We start from the raw sequence: 21399 nt of genomic DNA, 5'->3' as shown, positions 1-21399 counted from the left end.
TTAAATCAGACAGCTGCTATTAAAAAGTTAATAGCTTGAAATGGGTGAAGTTCAAATAGTTTGTGAATTAGGCATGAAACGTGTTTATTGAACAAGTTGTGAACAATATGCAACATGTTTCAGTACTGTGGGCTATTTGAATTATCCAAGTCAACTATTGTATGTAATCCGTTATTTCCTCTGTTTATGGAGTGTGAGATTGGTCATTCAAGTCGCATGGTATATTGTTTCTGCTTCTTTATTAGATGATTAAAACTCAGATAGGCAGAGCAAAAACAGGTTTCAAGATGGCCCCCAGATACTTTACATTAAAATTCTAACCTTTTGTTAACAGGTATACAAATCTGTGAGACTGCCACTTTCCACAAACATTTTTGCGACCAGGTCACTTGTGAACGTTCAAGGAAAACAAATTTGAAGGGGTGTGAATACTGAAGGCTTTTTACTTGAACAAATGTTCACAAATACTGTGCTCGCAGCTTTATTTACCAAACACTGTCAGAAGGCAGGTAACTAGATAGTTTGTATTGCCCAAGAGAAACTACAGTGTTGTGGGGATAAAAGATAAAAATTCCATGCTTGCAAGCCTACCAGCTGTCTGATACTGAACATCTAAAATTCCTGGTTATAATAAAGCAGAATGGTCAAGCTGTATTTTATATTTAGTACTTTATTTGCATTTGACATAAATCCACATAAAAACATTCAAATCTATTTGGTTTTAGTATTCAGGCAGCACAAAGTTGTGTTACTGAGAGTGGTGATATTAAAGCAGTACAAATAAACATGCTTTTCCTTGTAACCGAGCATAGATGTAGTTAAACCTACACTTTCATCAATCACCAGCTGCCCTGGCTTCTTAGGCTTTACAGTTAAAATACAACAGTTGAGCGTTATCTGCTATATTCACCAATCCATACAAATAGAGTACTACCTTGGTAAAATCAGAACAGCAGGAAATATGTGCACGAGTCAAATTATAAATAAAATAGGAAGGTAGGTTTGCTAGTTAGAGCAACTGCCACTTAACTGCATATATGTGGAGTTAGGATCTGGGTCTGTTACATAAGTGCATTTTCCTCCTCTTTTCACATTAAAGTTCATCACTTTCATACAGTCCAGACTGAGCAGCCAGCCGTTCAAACTCTCCTTCTGGTGAGAAAGCTGGTTTCACATCCCGTCCTTTACTATTGAATGCCAAGTATTTGCTAAAAGTCGGTCGAACCTTCAACTGCTTGGGGGTTGGAATTGGCTTGTATGTGTGAGCTGAAACAGACCAAGAGATGCCTCATTCGGCTACTGTGGATTGTTAAAGTCCCAAGAGAAGAAGGAGCTGCAGCATGCCCAGTCAATTCATAGATTCTAGGACTGGAAGGGACCTCGAGAGGTCATCAAGTCCTGTCCCCTGCTCTCATGGCAGGACCAAATACTGTCTAGACCATCCCTGATAGACATTTATCTAACCTACTCTTAAATATCTCCAGAGATGGAGATTCCACAACCTCCCTAGGCAGTTTATTCCAGTGTTTAACCACCCTGACAGTTAGGAACTTTTTCCTAATGTCCAACCTAAACCTCCCTTGCTGCAGTTTAAGCCCATTGCTTCTTGTTCTATCCTTAGAGGCTAAGGTGAACAAGTTTTCTCCCTCCTCCTTATGACACCCTTTTAGATACCTGAAAACTGCTATCATGTCCCCTCTCAGTCTTCTCTTTTCCAAACTAAACAAACCCAATTTTTTCATCCTTCATAGGTCATGTTCTCAAGACCTTTAATCATTCTTGTTGCTCTTCTCTGGACCCTCTCCAATTTCTCCACATCTTTCTTGAAATGCAGTGCCCAGAACTGGACACAATACTCCAGTTGAGGCCTAACCAGCGCAGAGTAGAGCAGAAGAATGACTTCTCGTGTCTTGCTCACAACACACCTGTTAATGCATCCCAGAATCACGTTTGCTTTTTTGGCAACAGCATCACACTGTTGACTCATATTTAGGTTGTGGTCAACTATAACCCCTAGATCCCTTTCTGCCGTACTCCTTCCTAGACAGTCTCTTCCCTTGCTGTATGTGTGAAACTGATTGTTCCTTCCTAAGTGGAGCACTTTGCATTTGTCTTTGTTAAACTTCATCCTGTTTACCTCAGACCATTTCTCCAATTTGTCCAGATCATTTTGAATTATGACCCTGTCCTCCAAAGCAGTTGCAATCCCTCCCAGTTTGGTATCCTCTGCAAACTTAATAAGCATACTTTCTATGCCAATATCCAAGTCATTGATGAAGATATTGAACAGAGCTGGTCCCAAAACAGACCCCTGCGGAACCCCACTTGTTATGCCTTTCCAGCAGAATTGGGAACCATTAACAACAACTCTGAGTACGGTTGTCCAGCCAGTTATGCACCCACCTTATAGTAGACCCATCTAAATTGTATTTGCCTAGTTTATCGATAAGAATATTATGTGAGACCATATCAAATGCCTTACTAAAGTCTAGGTATACCACATCCACAGCTTCTCCCTTATCCACAAGGCTTGTTATCGTATCAAAGAAAGCTATCAGATTGGTTTGACACGATTTGTTCTTTACAAATCCATGCTGGCTATTCCCTATCACCTTCCAAGTGTTTGCAGATGATTTCCTTAATTACTTGCTCCATTATCTTCCCTGGCACAGAAGTTAAACTAACTGGTCTGTAGTTTCCTGGGTTGTTTTTATTTCCCTTTTTATAGATGGGCACTATATTTGCCCTTTTCCAGTCTTCTGGAATCTCTCCCGTCTCCCATGATTTTCCATAGATAATAGCTAGAGGCTCAGATATCTCCTCTATTAGCTCCTTGAGTATTCTAGGATGCATTTCATCGGGCCCTGGTGACTTGCAGGCATCTAACTTTTCTAAGTGATTTTTAACTTGTACTTTTTTATTTTATCTGCTAAACCTACCCCCTTCCCATTAGCATTCACTAGGTTAGGCATTCCTTCAGACTTCTCGGTGAAGACCGAAACAAAGAAGTCATTAAGCATCTCTGCCATTTCCAAGTTTCAATTGTTAACTGTTGTTGTCCTTTGCACAACTGAATAGGCCCTTGAGGGAGAGCTCACCTGCAAGCCCTAGCTCTCAGACATTGAAGACTAATGGGGAAGTTGAAGGGGATCATAGTTGCCTCCCACCCGCCTCCCCCTTGATACCAAGGGAATTAGGGATAATTTAAAAACAAAAATGCACAGAGTGGTGGTGACAGAATATTGCAATTTGTGAAGTACCCATCCCCAGTGTATTTGGGTGCTCTGTTAATGGGGAAGTTTCTTTGGCTGCTTTGAGTAGTTATTTATGGGGTATTGCAGGTCTGATAGTATCTTTGGGAACACGTGTCCATCTAGTACTTACAACTTGATTGGATCTTTGCTCAGATCTGTTCTGAATGAGGGGGAAGTCCCATTCCTACCCATCACATTAGCTCATAATACAAGTTCTAGTTTGACATTTATACACTTACTTGCAACATCCAGTCTGCAGTGGCATGTGGCCACTCCTGCCTCGTTGACTGCAGATACTGTGTACCAACCGGCATCTTTCTTATTTACGTTGTGGATTAGGAGGCAAATCTTTCCAGGATTATCATAGAACAAACTGAAAAATTAATTTTTTTCTTGTTTTAAGTGCACGAGGGGAAAAGAAATAAGTTGACTTAAGGGATGACTTTTCTAGTGGAAGACCCTAAAGAGCAATAAACAATTTTTGCAGGAGACTAGAGATCAAAAGTGATGCGCGTCCCCCCGACCCCCCCCCCCCCCCCCCAAAAGTGCACTGGATTATACTCTCAACAAGTATTATTGCTATTCTTTGATTAGTTAATTATTAGCACCTACAGGCCCCAAGTCAGGATCAGGGCTCTTTTCTGGGTGCTGTACAAACAGATGACAACAGCCAAACACCCATTAAAATATTTTGGTCTTAAATCTATGCTTGCAAGTGAGCAAGTTGTGCATTTTGGGTATATGTATTTATAAAGTAAGAGGTCAGAGGGAGCTCTCTTTCCCTGCACTCAAGTGAAATATCTTCACCATAGTGGGAGTGACTCCCAGCCAACCCATTCACCATGTTTGTTGTTCACTAGTTACGGACACATCCAGCTGGTAAGTGCATATGCTGCATCTTTAGAGACTGGATTATTTGTGTTTCATATACTGGCTATTTTTTCTGATACACCATTGGCCAGTTTATTAGTCACATACCTTATTCGGTCCGTATTATATTGTAGCATTTCATTGTTTCTTTTCCAGTAAATCCGTGGTGTAGGGATAGCAGAAATCTGACATTCCAGTCTGGCTGAATCCCCTTCATAAACTTTTTTGCTTTGTGGTTTGAAGATAAAACTTGGAGCTTTCTGCTGTTCCTTTGCTAAGTTATAAGAGAGAAGGTTGTCGTAGATTGCGTGTTTAAAAAAAATAAATAAAAATCAGAAGCTAAGGAATCCATCCATGGGTACACATGCTCCTGAATGGAGTCTCCTTGAAGGCCTTTTCTGGGACCCCAGGGGCATAAGGATGGTAGTAGGTGCATCATTTCTCCGGATCACAGTCCAGCTGTCTTACAACTTGTCTGCATGCAGACGTTCATTAAAGTTAGTATGAATTAACTGAAGCTGTGAAGTCAGTATGCATAAGTTAAAAGGGCATTAAACCCTTGTGTGGATGTTCTCATTCAGGAGTAAAGAGGCCTTCATTTGCTGGAGGATAAGTTTTTGTTGGTTTGTTTGATATAAAAAGGTACTTTTGAAAACACCACCCAGCATCTGCTCACATGCCCCTTACACATGGCTTTGACAATATATCCCTGCAAGTGTTTGAGTTTATCTCCACCTCCCAAAGTCTCCTTCCCCTAACATAAGCACCCAAGCAGTAGGCACCAGGTAGTGCAGATTGAAAGCAAAATGCACAGCTGATTTAACTGGGAGGCAAACAGGCAAGGGAATTGTACCAGCTGTGAATATGGCCCTGAAAGCAAATGAAGGCCCTGTGCGTGCTATAGCTCAAATGATGCCAGCAACATCTGCGCTGGGAAAGAATTCGTAAGGAAAGTTCTTAAGTTTCCGAACAAAGTTGTTGCTTTCTAGTTTGTTGAAACTGTGGCTATATACTACTCATCCAACAGTTTGTGATGTTGGAGGAGGATATAGGACTGCGTGTTTGAAGAATGGGCCACAGGGTGTTAAATAAGAAAACTTTTGCCCAGCAAGGGAATGTAGTAAGTTAGGTGGGTTTCAACTCTTCTTTTTCTACTTATGTGCAAGGAAGAGGGTCATGCTGAACCAAAAGGTGTTCAATTTTTGTTGAGTATAAGTTGAATGGAAAAATATTAAGGTGTGATTTGGAAGACACAACGTAGGTGGAATCAAAGACAAAATTGCTTTAGAAGCACTCTCAACTACACAAATGAAGAAAGCAGTAATCCATGCTGACCTAAATAAGGCCACAGATCAATGCTCAGTGAGACTTTTTGCATGAGTGAAGACTACTCCTGTGAATAAGATTTTTCATGATTGGGGCTTAAAAGTGAGCCCAAATCGTCTTTGATTTCAATGGGGCTAGGATTTCACCCAAAGAGAACTTTGCTGTTGCTTCAGCAGGGCTAGAATTTCACCACTTGTCTTGCCTGGAATGCACATTTGTCCTAGAGGTAAAGATACCTTCTGAAAAATTAATCTCTTCCTTCAACATGTTCAAATGTTATTAGTTTATAAATAACTTTGGAAAATGAGTGTGGTATGGATGATCATATCTCTGTATTTTGTAAATATATATATTAATTTTACAGTTCCCATATATGAAACTGACTAAATAAACAGCCAAGGAGGAATTTTCAAGAGTTCTCAGCACTGACTTAACTCTCTGCTCTCATTGAAGTCAATGGGAGTTTTAACATTGGCCTAGCTCTGCTCCCACTGGAATCAATGCTGAGAATTTTGGAAAAATCCCATCCCAAGTTGATTCATTTTTCCCAAGCCCCACATCTGGTATAAATAATTTTTCCACTGTAGTTCTTAAACCTGGAGATCATGAAGTAGAAGAGTTCAAAACTAAAAGCAGACATCCTGATACATTTCTAATGCCTTTCTTTCTGTGTCTGAAAGACCTTTAAACTTTTGGGCACACACAGCTGGAGAATAAAGATTTCCAGGTAGCCATCACCGCTATATATCTTACCAGTTACATCCAGTTGTACTGTAAAGGAGGCTTCTCCAGCACGATTGGAGGCTACACATTCATATGTTCCTGCATCAGAGCCTCTGACCACTTCAAAAATGAGTGAGTAAAAGCCCTTTTCAGACACTATCATTTTATGAAAGTCATCTGGGTGGACCAACCTTCCATTTAAATACCATACCAGATCTGGAGCTGGTAGCCCACTGACCTGTGAAGCAAGAAAAATACAAAAAACCCACAACCATGAACAAACAGTCTTAAACCATTATGGTACTGTAGTTATTAATGTTTAAATCTAAAACCATCTGTGCCCCTCCACTACAGAAAGTTTCATTAGCTTAGAGGACCAAGCCAGGATTCTACCCTTGGAAGTTCCAGCCAGGACTGGTTTTCTTTGTAAATTATGAAGTTTATAGAGTAGTCTAGTGGATTTGGAGACATGAACTTTAGTTATGAGGCAATGGAGTCTGCTCACAGAAACCTGTGGTGTTCCTAATGACCTGTGGGGTTCATTGTGGGTGTACATTCACAGGGGCAAGCCTACCATTTTATCTCAGAAGTCTCTGAGAGGGCCCTCAATAAGGCCACATTTTGAACCAGTTTTATCATAATTAAATACAATGCTATAGTAATGGAATCTACTCAACTGCAACTACTTAATCTTCAAGATAGTTAGAGATTAAGAACCGCCTTTCATACTGAGGGGTCAGAGGTCATGTCAAACTCAGAGAAAGTTACTTCACATTACTCTACTTGATGCCTCTTCCAGTTTTACATTTACAGAATCAGAAAAAAAGAAGTTCGGATCAGCACAAAAAGCATTTACATTAAAAATTGCCGACAACACAAGAGCTAACTTTTCTTACCATAAAGTAATAGAGGAGTTATTAGAAGAACTTTGTGGAAGTATAATTGTTATGCACATTTCACTTTAAATGTATTTAATAAAATGTTTCAACTATTTTTTTTTTTTTTCAAAAATAACCTTTTCTGTGAGCAGCTGCCTTCTATGCTCAGTCAAGGTGACATTTCTAGCTTCAAAGGGGACTTTTTAAGTGCTCTTAAGTGGCAGGCAGGTAGGCCCCAGTTCAGGAGTCTATTTGCATTTGGCACAATTAAGCACCTGGTTACATCCCATTGAAGTCAATTAGGGCCCCTATCCAGCAAAGCATTTAAGCACCTGCTTACGTGCCTTCCTGAATTAGGGCCCTAATTTGTGGCAGTAGCATTTAAAAAGTCCTCTTGCAGGATGGCCGTTCATATATTTACAGAGCATACTCAGCGTTAGCCACTATCTCATAAATCCTAGTGTGAGCAGGAAGATATGGCTACAGTCAGTCAAATTTCAGGTTTTCCAGGACTAATGAGAAGTTTGCAAAACTTCTCTCATTACTAAAATTTGTAAAGCTGTTTGGAAAGGATACTGTACTTGAAGAGCCAGTAATATTGGACAGGTAGCACTCCAGTTCATAAGGACAGAGGTCTCTGAGCTGCAGTGACACCTATATGTACTGCATATAGTAATTACCAACAGACAAATTAGTTTTAATTGTACTGAAAGATTGTATGAACATCTGTCTTACTTTGAAGTCAATCCTGCAAAATCGTCCTTCTTCAACAGTCATTTTGTCTTCAGGCACTTGGACAAACCGTGGTTGAAAAAACTTCTCCTGGATTGAGCCATGCTCCTTCCACTCTCCTCTTGAGGATGGTCTGCTCCTATAATGTGCACACTTACAGTTACTTACAACAAGGTATACATATGATCACGGACACGTTACCTTTATTAAAAAAACAAAAACACACTTTAAAAGGGACTCTGGCTATATTAATAGATCCAAGAATGTTGTTATCCCTCCAAAGACTAAACAATAGGGTTCTCTTCCCCCCCTCCCACCCCCCAATTTATATTTAGTGAATTCTGGTCGCCAACCAGCTATCTGACTAGCTTAGACTGTGTTGAATAGAAGAGCCAATAGACATGCTTCACATAAAAAAGCCGCTATCTTTGGCCTCAGGTCTCAAAGCATTTGCAGCATGCCCAAAGATTCTTGCATCATATCCCATACCCGACAGTTATGCACTACATCACTACACAGAGGTGTATGATGTACTTTCTAGAATCCCTAGCCTATTATTTGGCTTGACGTATGTGGGTTACCAACCTACCTTTGAAGTTACTCCAATAACTGTCACCTTGATTATTCTACAAACTGAAGTTTAACTAAACTTTTATGCTGATGCCTATGAAAGGAAGTGAATGTAGCTAATTTAATAGTGCTCTTGCGCACACACACAATGTGGATCAGAACTCGCATCTCATAGAAACATTGAGAGGGGATGTTGTAATAAAAGTAGCTGGGTATAGATTCAAAGAATACCTGATTTGTGGCGTAGGAACCTGTAGTCTTGTGTTTTCTGAATTCTGCTGCTTGGAAAAGAGGAAAAAAAAATCATCAAAATAAGTTAGCCATGCAGAATTTATCAAGAGGTTGAACTGAAAACATGTTGAATAAAGAGCAGTTTGCCTTTCAAAAGCCAATTGTTGCAAGCACTTTAGGAGTCTCTTTATTATAAAATATAAAGAGATGGACATCATGAGTGAAAACACTTACTAATTTTCATCCCAGAGTTCTGCTTTGGCTAGGAACAAATGCTACTAATAGTTTGGAACAGCTTTCCGTCACATTGCACAGGTGACTAGTGCAGTCATTTTCTTTGGCTGAAAGTCTTTTGGCAAACCTATAACCGCTGTTAGAGGGGATTATTCCCGCTGGAATATTTGAAATGGGAGCTAGGTACAGGCTGTCCTTCAGTAAAGCAGGAATAGAAATGAAGTCACTTTGATATGGTACTAGCAAGAACGCTTTGTTGTGCCTGCTCACAAATGAGCCAATGCCCATGAACACGTGTTCAGCTGGAAAATACTTTCCTTGCTAGATCACAGCACCAGCTAAGCTTTCTGATAAGTCCCCATCAAGTTATTAGAAAAGTACCAGTACCCAGGATTGGCTCCTACTAGGACTTCTTTATTTTAGGGTTCTGAGGAACAGATACAATGGCGTTTAATACCAGCAAGTCAGAGAATTTCCACCATTTCAGCTGTGGAGCCAGTTAAATATAGGAACGACAATATAGAAAGCTCTCCTAGGTATTTTAGTGCCCATCACAGTAGTAGTCAAGCAGTAAGACCTTGATCTTGCACAGTGCTAAGTTTGTTAGTGGGTTACTCACAGCTTAACATAAAGCCTGTGCTTAACTGTTTTACTAGATTGGGCTACACTGGTCAATACTGTGCAGGACTGAACCCTATATCCACACTCCATGCCCACTGGTTACAAATGCAAGTGCCCTCCTTTAATATGACCATGCTCATTTAAGATTCAACTGTAAAGCATCAGTTTGTCCACAGTTTCTACAGACTGGCTGAAGTAGTAAAACAAATATTCGTGGTTGGATGGGTCACTGATTAGGGGCATTTAGAGAACAATTTGAAGCAACACATGAAATATCACCAAATTTGCTGTCATGACTCAACATCCCCTGTCTGCTCTTTGTAGAGCATGCCCCAGACTGCTGCTGTAACATGCTTCTTCTCTACAACTATTGGGTGGGGGAATTAGCTTTATTACAAACATCTCATTTCTTCCCAAGTGTTTGAGTTTATGGTTTTTACTCTGCATTGAAGTCTATAGAAGTTTTGCAATTGGACTCCTAATCATCAATTTTCTCTAGTGAAACGGATATTTCAGCTGATATATTGCAGGTTATCCTAGTAACATACAGCAGAAGGCAATCCTTGAAAACTGGGATGGTTTCTCCGGGGTATGCAGACCCCTGGTGCCACACCATAGCCTTTTCTAGTAATCTCGACCAGAGAAATACTGAAGAGAGTCTTATTGACCTGTTCTGTATGGTATAGCAGCAAATGGATATTGTTTGGATATTGTTTACAAATCCAAAAATCAGATATGCTTTTTTAGCAGCTTAGCTATATGTCCCCTGTTATCTGCAGTGCCCAATACAGGATCAACTTCTATAGTAGTATTTTACACATTCGTCTATCTTCCCCTTCGGTTTTATTTCATGAGTTTTCTTCCTCCTTGTATTAACCTTGTATCCAATGTCATCCTAGCAGCTAGCATTAATTATTCATCTTTTGGACAGGATGTTTATATAAAAAAAAAAAAAAAAATCCAAAACCCAGATGCTGACCTCTTGTGGTCATGTCACTATTCATAACACTAGTTAATCCCTATGTCCTAGCCAAGTTCTAACTCAGGCAGTTACATAAGACTTACCTGAATCCCCCTGCCATTTAAATTGATTATTGTATTAGTCATCACTCCTGTCCTAAACAATCATGCAATGTTGCTGTGAAACAGCTGTTCTGTTCCTCCCAGAGATGGAATTCTTATATATCCCAACCTGACGGTTGATCTAAGGGTTAAAGCCCAGATTCCCCAAGGTCTATAGGCACCTAACTCCCATGGGGAGTTAAGCACCTAAATATCTCTGACTGGGCCTTCGTTACTATTCATATAGTGCTTTGAAATCCTCAGATGGAGGAGGCTATACAGAAGTTTATCAGTGTAGGTATCTTGATTTTTCCTTTTTTGTACTCCACAAATACCTATTCCCCTACCCCATTCCAATACAAGTGACTGAAAATTTAAACAGACAACGGACACTAGTTTTGGACAATTTTCATTTACCTGTGAGTTCTGCAAATTTTCTTCATTTTGAGTTACAAGCACAGAAGCAGCATTTTCTGGTCCAAGCAGCCTGCGAGCCATTCTCTCTTCATAGGTTAGCCGCTGAAACCAGGGCGGGAGAGCAATTCTGGTTAAACAGGGATTTACTATCACTTGAGTTTTAGTTACAATTTCAGGTTACCCAAGTTAGGGCACATTAATATGCCAAAAACTCATGGAGCTGCTGAAAGGAAAGTGTGGCTGAGGCATGCCTGTGGCTGTTCCAAAGGATCTGATGTCTTGGAATCTGCTGAGCTCACTCTCAATTGTATATAGCACCCAAACACATCTAGGTTTAAACAGTCTTTTCATCAAGGCCTTGGAAATGCCATCTCTGGCCTCCCACTCCTCCCGTTCTTGCAGAGAACCTTCAAGAGGAGAATGACCAGGGATGATTAATAACGAACACTGATGACACTAACTGGGAGATCAGAACAAGCTTCCAGGGTCTCCTTACATTAGCACTAGAAGGCCTTTCCAAGTCCACCAGCTGTGCATCTCTTTCAGGCACTAACTGTGTGGTAGGTGCTAAAAACCTACACAACAAAAAAAACCACCCATCCACCCTGTGAAGTGCTGTGTGCTCTCTTGAGCAAGAGTAAATATTAACTGGGTAAGGACTAAATTCTTTCACGGTAGGAGCAGACAGACTTTGACGCTGATGCATTTACACCCAATTTGCACTGGGGTAAGTAAAAGCAGAATGTGGTTTGAACTTTGATAGCATTTCCCCCCCCCAGTTCAGAAGCCACATTAAAATAGACGTTAGGTCCACGACTGGCTGCTAGACAGTAATGGTAATGCAGGTGTCAAGCTGTGCAGTGTTCATACTCAGTCAGATGAAATGCTGCAAGATGCACTTCTGAAAAGGAACATTCTTAGGTCAGATTGGGCCAAGATTTAGGTTCTCTCTCTCTCCCCAAATAGATTTGTAATTTATATTCTAGAGATATATGGCCTGCTCTCCCGCCCATTGAAGTTAATGGTAAAACGTCTATTGACTTCAGTGAAAGCAGCATCCAGCCCTTACCTGCTAAGCTTTTACCAAATCTCAGACCAAGAGGAATGTTTCCACAACACATTAGAGCCAGCTCACTACAGGTTGGCTTGCTTCTTCCTTGGTGACACTGCACTTGGAGAGCGAATTTTTTTTTTTTTAAACCCTCTATAATTTGGATGTCATGGCCCAGGAGACCTGCATTTTGAGCTTCCTGAACTTAGGCAAATGTGTGCCTGGGGCAAAGAGACTTTTTACTAGGGTTACCATACGTCCGTATTTTCCTGGACATGTCTGGCTTTTTAGTTCTTAAATCACCGTCCAGGAGGAATTTTTAAATATCTAAAAACGTCTGGGAAAATACGGACGTATGGTAACCCTAGATGGGAGCTGTTGGAGCCGCAGAGCGGGGCTTGCAGGCACGCAGAGAGCCCTCCCCCCGACCCTACCCTAAGAGCCAGAGGGACCTGCTGGGGGGGTGAGGTGGGGAGTCCCAGTGGTGCTTACCTGGGTCGGTTCCTGGAAGCATCCAGCAGGTCCCTCTGGCTCCTAGGGTCGGGTCGGGGGGTTCTGGGGCGGAGGGCTCTCTGCCTGTTGCCGGTGCCTGCAAGCACCACCCCTGCAGCTCTGATTGGGCAGGAGGGAGCTTGCTGCACCGGCTGGGTGGGTGGGCGGGGGTGAGGAGGCTCCCGCAGCTCCCATTGGTGTTTTTCCTGGCCAATGGGAGCCTCGGAGCTCGCACTTGTGGTGGGCACAGTGCATGGAGACCCCTTGGCTGCCCCTAATCCTAGGAGCCGAGAGACCTGCGGCAGGAGGGGTGAGTAGTTGAGCGGGGGGGGGGGGTAAGGAGGCAAGCAGTGAGCCAGCAGCGGGTGGGAGAGGGGAGTGGGGAGGGAGGGTGAAGAGGCGAGCGAGCCAGTGACTGGCTGGCAGGCGGGCGGGTGAGGAGGCAAGTGGCAGGCAGGGAGCCAGCAGTAGGCGGGGGTGTGTGTGTGTGAAAAGGCCAGCGGCGGGCAGCAGGGGTTGAAGAGGTGAGCGGCGAGGGAGCCAGCAGCGGGTGGGTGGGTGGGCGGGGGTGAGGAGGCAAGAAACAGCGAGCCAGCAGCAGGCAGGGGTTCTCGGGGTGGGTATGGGGGTTTCTGACAGGGGAGTGAGGAGGTGAGTGGCATGTGGGAGGAGGTGAGTGGTGGGTGGGGGACTGAGGAGGGATGCAGCAAGGCAGCGGCAGGCCAAGGGGGGAGGACGGGTGCGGTGGCGGGGCCAAGCAGGGAGGGGGTGGGACCTGGGGCAGAGTGGGGATGGAGCGTGGGAGGAGTGGGGGTGTACTGTGGACAGGGCCGACACTCCCCGTGGAGTGTCTTGTTGTTGTTGTTGTTGTTGTTGAATGTTTGAATATGGTAACCCTACTTTTTACAGAAAATGGTTTCCCTTTGAAATAGATACCCGGACGTTTGTGTTCTGGCAAACTAATTTTCTTTAGACAATTCAGTTTCTTTTTAGTAAGCTAATACAAAGCACTGTGGGATGCTGTTAGATGCCCTCTAAAAAGGGCTTTAGGGAAGATTGTGACCAAGACAGCAGCCACTTATCAGACGGCAATTGGTCACTTTTACTTATCAGTGTTACTAATTAAACATGACTGACTAGAATGATAAACTACAGCTGTAAACCAGGATAAACACACCCATGCAAAATTCTAAAGCTAACGTTCCCTGGGGCTTCTGGTCGATTGTGGCCATTGCGGTTATGACTGAAGTAGTTCTGGCCCCTTTTCTACAAACAGTTGCTTTTTAGGGGCTGGCAAAGACAGAAACCAACATGTGATTAATTAAAGCAGTTGGATACAAGTCTCTGAATTGCTAGAAGTCTTCTAATGAAATTCAGAGTAAATGGATTCTTTGCACTAAGAGGTTCTCTCTTACCTGGTTTCCATTATGAAGAAGGTTGTCTTTGCCTCGCAGTTTCCTTTCCAGGTCTTGAATGAGGGCTTCTTTTGTTCCTTGTATCTCTCGTTCTGAGGTCTTGTATGTTGGCTTGGTGCTAGCTTGTTTGGTATACATTGGCTTTGTGTAACTACTTTAGACAAGAGACAGACAGAAAGTCACTCCTTCGAGCTAGCCTAGGTACGAGTTAGGACTGCATAAAATCTAGGTAGAGAATATATATAAATATTCAAATTTATATTTGCCCTTTGTTGGCTATGAATCAGTTTGTAAAGTGCTTGGGACAGGTAAACCGCTATACATGCCAAGTATTGTTACTGAGACACAGGGTTCAGGGAAATGGGCCTGCACTAGGCCACGTCACCTGGTAGGCAGCACAAGTACCAGACATGCATAGGTCACCCTTATCACCTGAACCACCGTGAGCAAGGCCTTTATCCCCTTCCTGCCCCTTAAAAGCCACCAGGGGCCCCAAAGCTCCCTCCGTCTACCTGGGCAGAAGGGGGGCAAAAAGCAGGTAGAGACGCAGGCAGACAGCGCAGCAGGGATGAGGATTAGGCACACCGGTCATTGCACGCTCACCCCTCTCTGCAGTTGGAGCAGAGGGCCGTCTGCGAGTTCCCAAGGGGCTGGAGTTGTATGGCTCAGAAATAGTAATAGAGGGGATAAAGGGTTTTTTTTGAGGGGGAAGGGAGGTATGGAGGGAAGAGAGGGCAACCATTCTCCTCTGCTTGCCCTGGGGCCCACCAGCCATGGATGGATGTCAGTGGTGATAAGAGCAGGATTAACAGGTGCAGGGGCCGCTCAGCAGCTTTTACTCCACTGCCCTGGGGGACCAGAGACAGGACATTGTAGGGTTGGGAGAAGATCGATCCTTGGACTATGCAGGTTTACTTCTCCATGAGCCCCCTACCTCCCGCTGAAGGAAGGATTAAGAAGCAGAGGTTTGCATCATGTAGTTCCCCTCTGTTCCCCTCCCAGGGGTTTTGGAGGAGGGTCTGAAATAACCCCAAATATCAACTCCAAGAAAGGGTTAAAAACCTAACTTTGTATATTTCCAAAGGTAGGGGAGAAAACAAATTCACACAAGTATGGTATCTTCCCTCCACTCATCACATCTTCCTTCCCCGGGCCTTAGCAGGAACTTGGGCCATTCTTTTCTTGGGCTACAGTTTGATACCCAACCATAGTCTGGATTGCATAAGAGGGCTCAGAGATGGTGTCAGTTATGGCCAAGTTTGTGTGTGTGGGAAGGACTATATGATTATATTCCACCTAGTTATATGGTGGATGTGGTCTTGGTGCATTTTTACCACAACTCTTTCTGTAGGGTAACTCCACAGCTGGACAAGTGTTTTGGGGAAAAAATCCGCATCTAGTGATCCTTCGAGTGACAACCAGATGAACAAGTGTGCACACACAGAGATGTGGTTGTGCCTTTCGTTTGACTTCTCACTACCCAGGGTAGTATTACTTGGGTAAAACGTTACGGTTCAGGGATACAGTACCCAAGGCTACGCAGAGCAGTCTCTGTCCCTTTTGGGAACATATCCTGCAAACTTCACTGAGGTGGGGTTTACCAACCTCCTTTGGGTAAGGATGCCCCATGAGTGAGGATTGCAGGATCAGACTTTGGTAAAGGCTGAGATGATTTACATAGGCAATGTCTTTTTCTGGTCATTTCTTGCTAGAAGGCTTGGGTAGTGTATAGGAATAGGGTAGCATCCCTTGGAATAGTTTTGTGAGCTCGCTGGTGGTGCTTTAGTTGTAGAAGCAGCCAGAATACAAGCAGAGCAGCAGTGTAAGTTGTAGCAGGGCCGGGTATATTCTAACATGGGTATTTGGACCCCATCATGCCCCTATGTTTCCTTCATATTATGTTTGTTCCATAAAGAGCAAGAGTCCCAACAGGTTATTTACAGTGCACACTAGTCCAAATGCCCTTCTTCCCGCACTGAGTACTTCCTAGTGGTCAGAGCAGGGGAAGTGCAACCAGGATTTCAGATCCCTTCCTGATGCTTGACTATTTTGAAATAACTGCATGACCGTGGCAAGTTACTCAGTCTCGGTGTTCCTCAGTTTACCCACCTGTAAAATTATCGAGATAATGCTCCCCTGTCTCATGGGGTATTGAATTTACTTAATATTTGTAAAGCATTTAGCGATCCAGAGACAGATGACATAGTGGAGCTGCAAAGTATTCTGTTGTATAATTGTGGTTGTCACGGGCATGTATCTAATTATCACACATACTACTTCTAGTTCGGTTCTGGAGAAGTATGGGGCTAGTTAGAATGACACCTAACCTAATTAATATTACCAGCCCTTTATCAATCACACCACAGTTGTGGTACAAGGAAGCTGGTAGCCTTTTAGTTTTCACCAATACGAGCATTTAATCCAACTGTATGCCCAAAATAGCAAACAAAACACACTCCCCTCCATTATCCTCAATGCAGTTGCTAGGGCACATTCTTCCCTTGCTCTTCATATGAGCTCCCAGTGAGGTCACTGAGTGTTTTTCCATAGACCTCAAAATGGCACTGAATCTGTGTGACACACACCAAGGAGGAGACGCGGGTCCTTGGTTTCAAGGGATAGAACTTTGAGAAGCTCTCAAGTCACTTACACCTCAGAATCATTGAAATGGGATTCCTGAAAAGTGTTACCATGGGTCAGTTTCTCAATCTCTGGATACATAAAGTGAGAGGGGATACCTTAGTGTTTTGCTATGAAACATTAAAGCTCCCGCATGGGAGCGCTCTCACAAGGAACTCTTTTCATACAGGATTCCTGTTTTCTGAAATTGAATGAAATCAGAGAATAATTTAATGTAGGCAATTTAAGATGAGTGCCCAACCCTTGCTTTGGCTGCCCTTATGGAATTGGTTTTCACCATAACAACAAAGTAGACTGCTCATCACCAGTCTGGTCTACGTTACAGACCTAGATCTGTATAACTACATCGCTCGGGGTGTGAAAAATCCACACCCCTTAACAACATAGTTATACCAACCTCCCTCCCACACCCCGTGTAGACCTCGCTGACACAGCTACGTCTCTCAGGGCAGTGGATTAACTGCACTGACAGGAGAGCTCTCTCCCATGAGCTTAGAGCATATTCACTAAAGTGCTACGGCGACGCAGCTTCGCTGATGCAGCATTTTAAGTGTAGACTTACTCCTCCACTGTGCTTTCATTTGTTACAACAAGAGTATGGAAAGAATTTGCAGTTTAGTTTCTAATTTACAAATACTTCTCCCAACCAGACACCATGGGCCCATGCCTGTGTGAGTAAAGCAAGTAGGATTAGGAGCCAATGGGAGTTTAGTCATTGGCTTCCTTGGGACCAGGATTTCACCCAATATATGGACATGGCTTGGTCAAAACTTGGAGCGGCACAAAACCCGCACACAACCAATTCAAAGCATGGGAAAGTTAGAAGCCTGGACATACTTACTTAGATTCCACAGTAGAAGGAGCTTGGCTATTATAATCAGACTGCGAGGGCAACACTGAGCAGAGGAATGCTGCAGGGGACTGGTTATGCATGGATGAAAGCCTTTGCCCAGATGAGGAGGCAGCAGGAGACGGTGCAGATGCAGGTGTGATGGGAAATGCAGATTCCTTATGGGAGCTATGGGAAGACGAGGAGAGAAAGATTGGGGAGCTCAGCGATGAAGATGAAGAAAACTTCTGCTCGCTAGAGTTACGAGGCTGGATTAGAATTGATGACTGTTTGGTCTGACTGCTTGAAAATGCAGATGTCTTGGGTCCCGGAGGCTGCAGTTTCCCTTGACACGTATTCTGAGACTGGATAAAATGTTTTGGACGCTCGTAGTTAAACATGCTTGGTTGGTACACAGAGGACCTGGATGGGAGATTATTGACACTCATAGGGGAGGTTTCGTGATTGTCCTGGCTTTTTGTAGGTGACAGTGGGCTTTGGGTTGGTGGCTGGTAAAAATTAGATGATAGGCCCCAAAAACTTTCTTGGCTAGGTTCCTGGGTAGAATGGAATCCCTACCTCGATGGAAAGGGGCTGTCTTGATGTGGATTATTCCTTTAGGAAGACAATACAAATAACATAAATTGTACGTTACAATTTGAGTTGTAAGTATTGTGTAGAGAGCAGTCACTCAGATGCATGAGCATCGTGCTCTTTGGATTGATTATTAAATATCAATAGATCAATAAACCATGTCTGAAGTTTCTATTTTTAGCCATTCTAGAGCTATATGAACAATACATTTCTGATTATCATGTGGAGTTCTACCCTCCCCCCCCCCCTTCACCTTAGCTTGTTGCTCACCACAGGTGTCTGCTCTGGAACAGTACGGTAAGTTCTGTCACAAAGTAATAGAGTTGCAATGATCACCTTGAAAACATGAATCAAGCATGACCTGACGGTGCTGCCTGCCTGAATCTGCAGGCATCCTGAAGTGATCGCTCTAACTGCCACAGTCAGCTCAATCAAGGAACTGTGCTCTATATAATTCTGCACCCAGGAATCTAGAATTTTCCAGTATACCACAAAATTCAGTATTTTGGCCATGGAATTAATCAATTCACTACACTGCTAGTGAAGCATGAACTGGGGTCTGTATCAGATTACTAGAGTTTTGTTAACTCTAGTAGATTAATTCTTTTGTTTTATTAAAAAAAAATCTTATCTCAGAATTGTCATTATAGGACTATAGCTATAGTCCTCCTTTTAATGTCACTAAATTAAGTTTTCCATACTTTGTATAATGCCTTATTGGAGACCAAAAATCAAATCATTTCTGAGCTCAAATTTTATGACCAATTCAGATTAGGTGTGTAAATATGAAGCCTAGTGAAGGGAAGTGTGTATTTCAGCCTTTTGCATGTAATAGCAGTTCACCTTGTTGAAGTAATCTGCTGAGATTTGTTAGTGAGCATTAATACTGAAGTTGCTGTGAGTGAATGCTAATTGAAAGCATGGCTGTAGTGAATGATGTTTGTCTTGCCAGATAGCACACAGACAGTACTGATTAAGGCAGAATATATAGCTAGATAAAGCACTGCTATAAGATACAGTAGGGCAAACAAACTTAGAAGGGATTGATTATATTGCATCTGTAAATTGTAGATGTTTAAACTATACCTCTTATCAGTTATAAAGAAGCAAGTTTCATAAAAGTGAACCAAGCAAGTCGCTGAATTGTAAAAGCTATTCTTAAATAGAGAACTATAAACCTACACAAGTTACATGTGCTGGAAAAAATTGCAGTCTTGTCCAACAGAGATCAGCTGTTTTGCACACACACACACACACACACACACACCCTCCTTTTCCTAGGAGAGCCCAAAGAAGGGTTCCATGAGGTCATAAATTCCCCTGGGGAAGAGATCATATTCTTAAGACATCTCTCCTGTTTTAAACAAGAGGTAAAGCTTCTATTTCCTAGTGCTGTTTATCAGTGTAGTTGTAAATTAACCATAAGAGAACAGGAATTCTCATTAAAAAAAGTCCCTAACTTTTCCCTTCCGCACATTTTTGGAATGTGAAACTAATTTCTAGATCATGTCTAAACTGTTTTCTTGTTCACCAGTGCAACAAACTCCGTTAAAAACCAAGAATTCAGCAATTTTTACTGTAATATTTTACACACCCATTTTATCCACTATCCATTTACAATCCATCCCCCCCAAAAAAAACTCCCAATACTGTGCATAATTAATTATGTAAAGACCCATCTATTTAGTAAGGTCTATACTAAACCTTCTCTTGTAACACTTTACATTTCAGATCAAGTACATTTTTCCTTACAAGTAATTGAGTTCACATCAAAAGACTTGTTTTTCTCAACGTTTTCCAGATGAACTTGCAAACTACAGTACAAACACTGTGCATTTGACTGAGCAACGTTATTCGGTGCATCTCTTTTTTTTTCTTTACTACAGATCAGACAATGCTGCTAATCAGAGATCTCAAATAAAAGTGACAGGTGAAAAAAATACTTACCTACAGAAGTTGTCACCTGGGCTTTAACCAATATTTTGCGGAAGGGATCGTCATTCCCTGACACGGACTGTAATCATAGTAGCACTCTGCTTAGTATTATAAGACCAAGGACTTTTATCTGCTGCCAGATAATGACATCTGATGTTCTCCCTTGTCCACCTAGCTATGCAAGCATATCAAAATAAGAGTCCCCAGCCTAAACCCTATCATTTGCACTTCAGTTAGGCTTAATGGAAGAAGCCCAGTTCTTTTCAGATGGCTGTGTTGCAAGTGGTCGTGTGTCTTGGCGGTCTGCTTATCAGTGATCTACATCAGATAGTACCAACACAGGTTAATACATCTACATAGCCACTTGCTTGGGTTTTTTTTTTTTTTCCCATCAGTACAATTTTCTGAGAAAGGGGAACTGTAAAGACTTGGAATACTTCACAGGCTCTGCCCCAGGCTGCCCAATCCTGTCTCTTGCATGGGTGTAAAATGGCAGCGTTTCTTCCAGCTGAATAAGGACCAGTGAGGATGGGCTGTGATTGGAATTTCCCTCCAGGGGGCTTTGAGGATGGGGTGGGTGGGACAGCCTCAGGGGTCTGGCACTGCCCAGCAGGCTGAGGGTGGATACCAAGGCGATAGGAGACTTGTTCATTTCTAGCACTGCTGCCCTGGGGTGGGGTGGGAGATAAATGATTCTTTTGCCTTGTCTGGGGGACTCTAATTCTGAAAGAGCGAACAGAAGCAGTAGTATTGCAAGGGCTCCGATTTCAGTTCTGCCAATCTAGTCACAGCCCTCCTTTGTTCCAGCACCTCCCTAGCATGCAATGTTCTTCCCTCTTTACCGCTGAAAACTCAGCGTGCCCAAGCGCCTGTTGAAAGAACAGGAGTACTTGGGGCACCTTAGAGACTAACAAATTTATTTGAGCATAAGCTTTCGTGGGCTACAGCCCACTTCTTCGGATGCATATAGAGTGGAACATATATTGAGGCGATATATATACACACATACACACAAGCGCCTGTTGTTAAACACACCTCAGTGCTAAAATACAGCGAGAGAAACAGCATAGTACAGATCTACACACACACACACACACACTGAGGGGATGGGCACTGGGGAGCTCCTCAAACTGGGGGTACGCTTTCATCCAGCTGGGCTGTAAAAGGAGTGATTTACAAACTCTGCAAAGCACAGCAAGCGTTAGTTACAACAGCTGTGTGAGGTAGAATCGGTGACATTGTCCGCACCAGCAGTTTTTGGACACCTTATTCTATTATACCCTTTCCTCAGTTCTCCCCACATCAGCTCTACAGAAGGCATTTTTATTATCATGTTGTCTAGCCCAGTGGTTCTCAAGGAGGGGCATGTCTTCTGCCCCTGAAAGGACACAGAGGTCTTGAATTCTTCCAGGTGATACATCAACTCATCTAGATATTTACCTAGTTTTACAACAGGCTACATAAAAAGCACTAGCAAAGTCAGTATAAACTAAAATTTCATACCGACAATGACTTATTTATACTG

The 21399-nt window shown here is 42.7% G+C and overlaps 1 protein-coding gene across 17 annotated transcripts; it reads right to left on the bottom strand.

Annotated features, from left to right (window-relative positions):
* Positions 1-652: 652 nt before the first annotated feature.
* MYOT (myotilin) lies at positions 653-20338 on the bottom strand. 17 transcript variants are annotated; one of them, XM_065555064.1, is made up of 11 exons: positions 19887-20031; positions 17925-17960; positions 17358-17534; positions 13877-14030; positions 10919-11020; positions 8585-8634; positions 7787-7922; positions 6204-6411; positions 4233-4398; positions 3494-3627; positions 653-1266 (listed from the first exon to the last, which is right to left on the bottom strand). In XM_065555064.1, exons 3-11 carry the CDS (start codon positions 17447-17449, stop codon positions 1094-1096), a joined length of 1215 nt encoding a protein of 404 aa, XP_065411136.1. In that variant the 5' UTR covers positions 17450-17534; positions 17925-17960; positions 19887-20031; the 3' UTR covers positions 653-1093. The 17 variants fall into 17 exon arrangements, with proteins under 17 accessions (XP_065411136.1, XP_065411138.1, XP_065411137.1 ...); XM_065555066.1 differs by having other exon boundaries at positions 8585-8631; positions 19887-20022; XM_065555065.1 differs by lacking the exon at positions 17925-17960 and having other exon boundaries at positions 8585-8631; positions 19887-20338.
* Positions 20339-21399: the final 1061 nt, after the last annotated feature.

This window comes from Chrysemys picta, chromosome 8 (genome assembly GCF_011386835.1).
Source record: "Chrysemys picta bellii isolate R12L10 chromosome 8, ASM1138683v2, whole genome shotgun sequence".
Classification (NCBI taxonomy): Eukaryota; Metazoa; Chordata; order Testudines; family Emydidae; genus Chrysemys; species Chrysemys picta.
Note: the sequence above shows the minus strand (reverse complement) of the source record. Positions and strands in the feature narration are given on the sequence as shown.

What these genes read in the sequence shown, in the direction of transcription:
- MYOT (XM_065555056.1), bottom strand. Translation starts at nt 17,794, where the DNA reads ATGAGTGTCAATAATCTCCCATCCAGGTCCTCTGTGTACCAACCAAGC. An exon ending in TTCTTCATAATGGAAACCAG is followed by an intron (nt 11,021 to 13,876) that starts GTAAGAGAGAAC and finishes CCCTGGTTTCAG; the next exon opens with CGGCTAACCTATGAAGAGAG. An exon ending in GTTCCTACGCCACAAATCAG is followed by an intron (nt 7,923 to 8,584) that starts GTATTCTTTGAA and finishes TGCACATTATAG; the next exon opens with GAGCAGACCATCCTCAAGAG.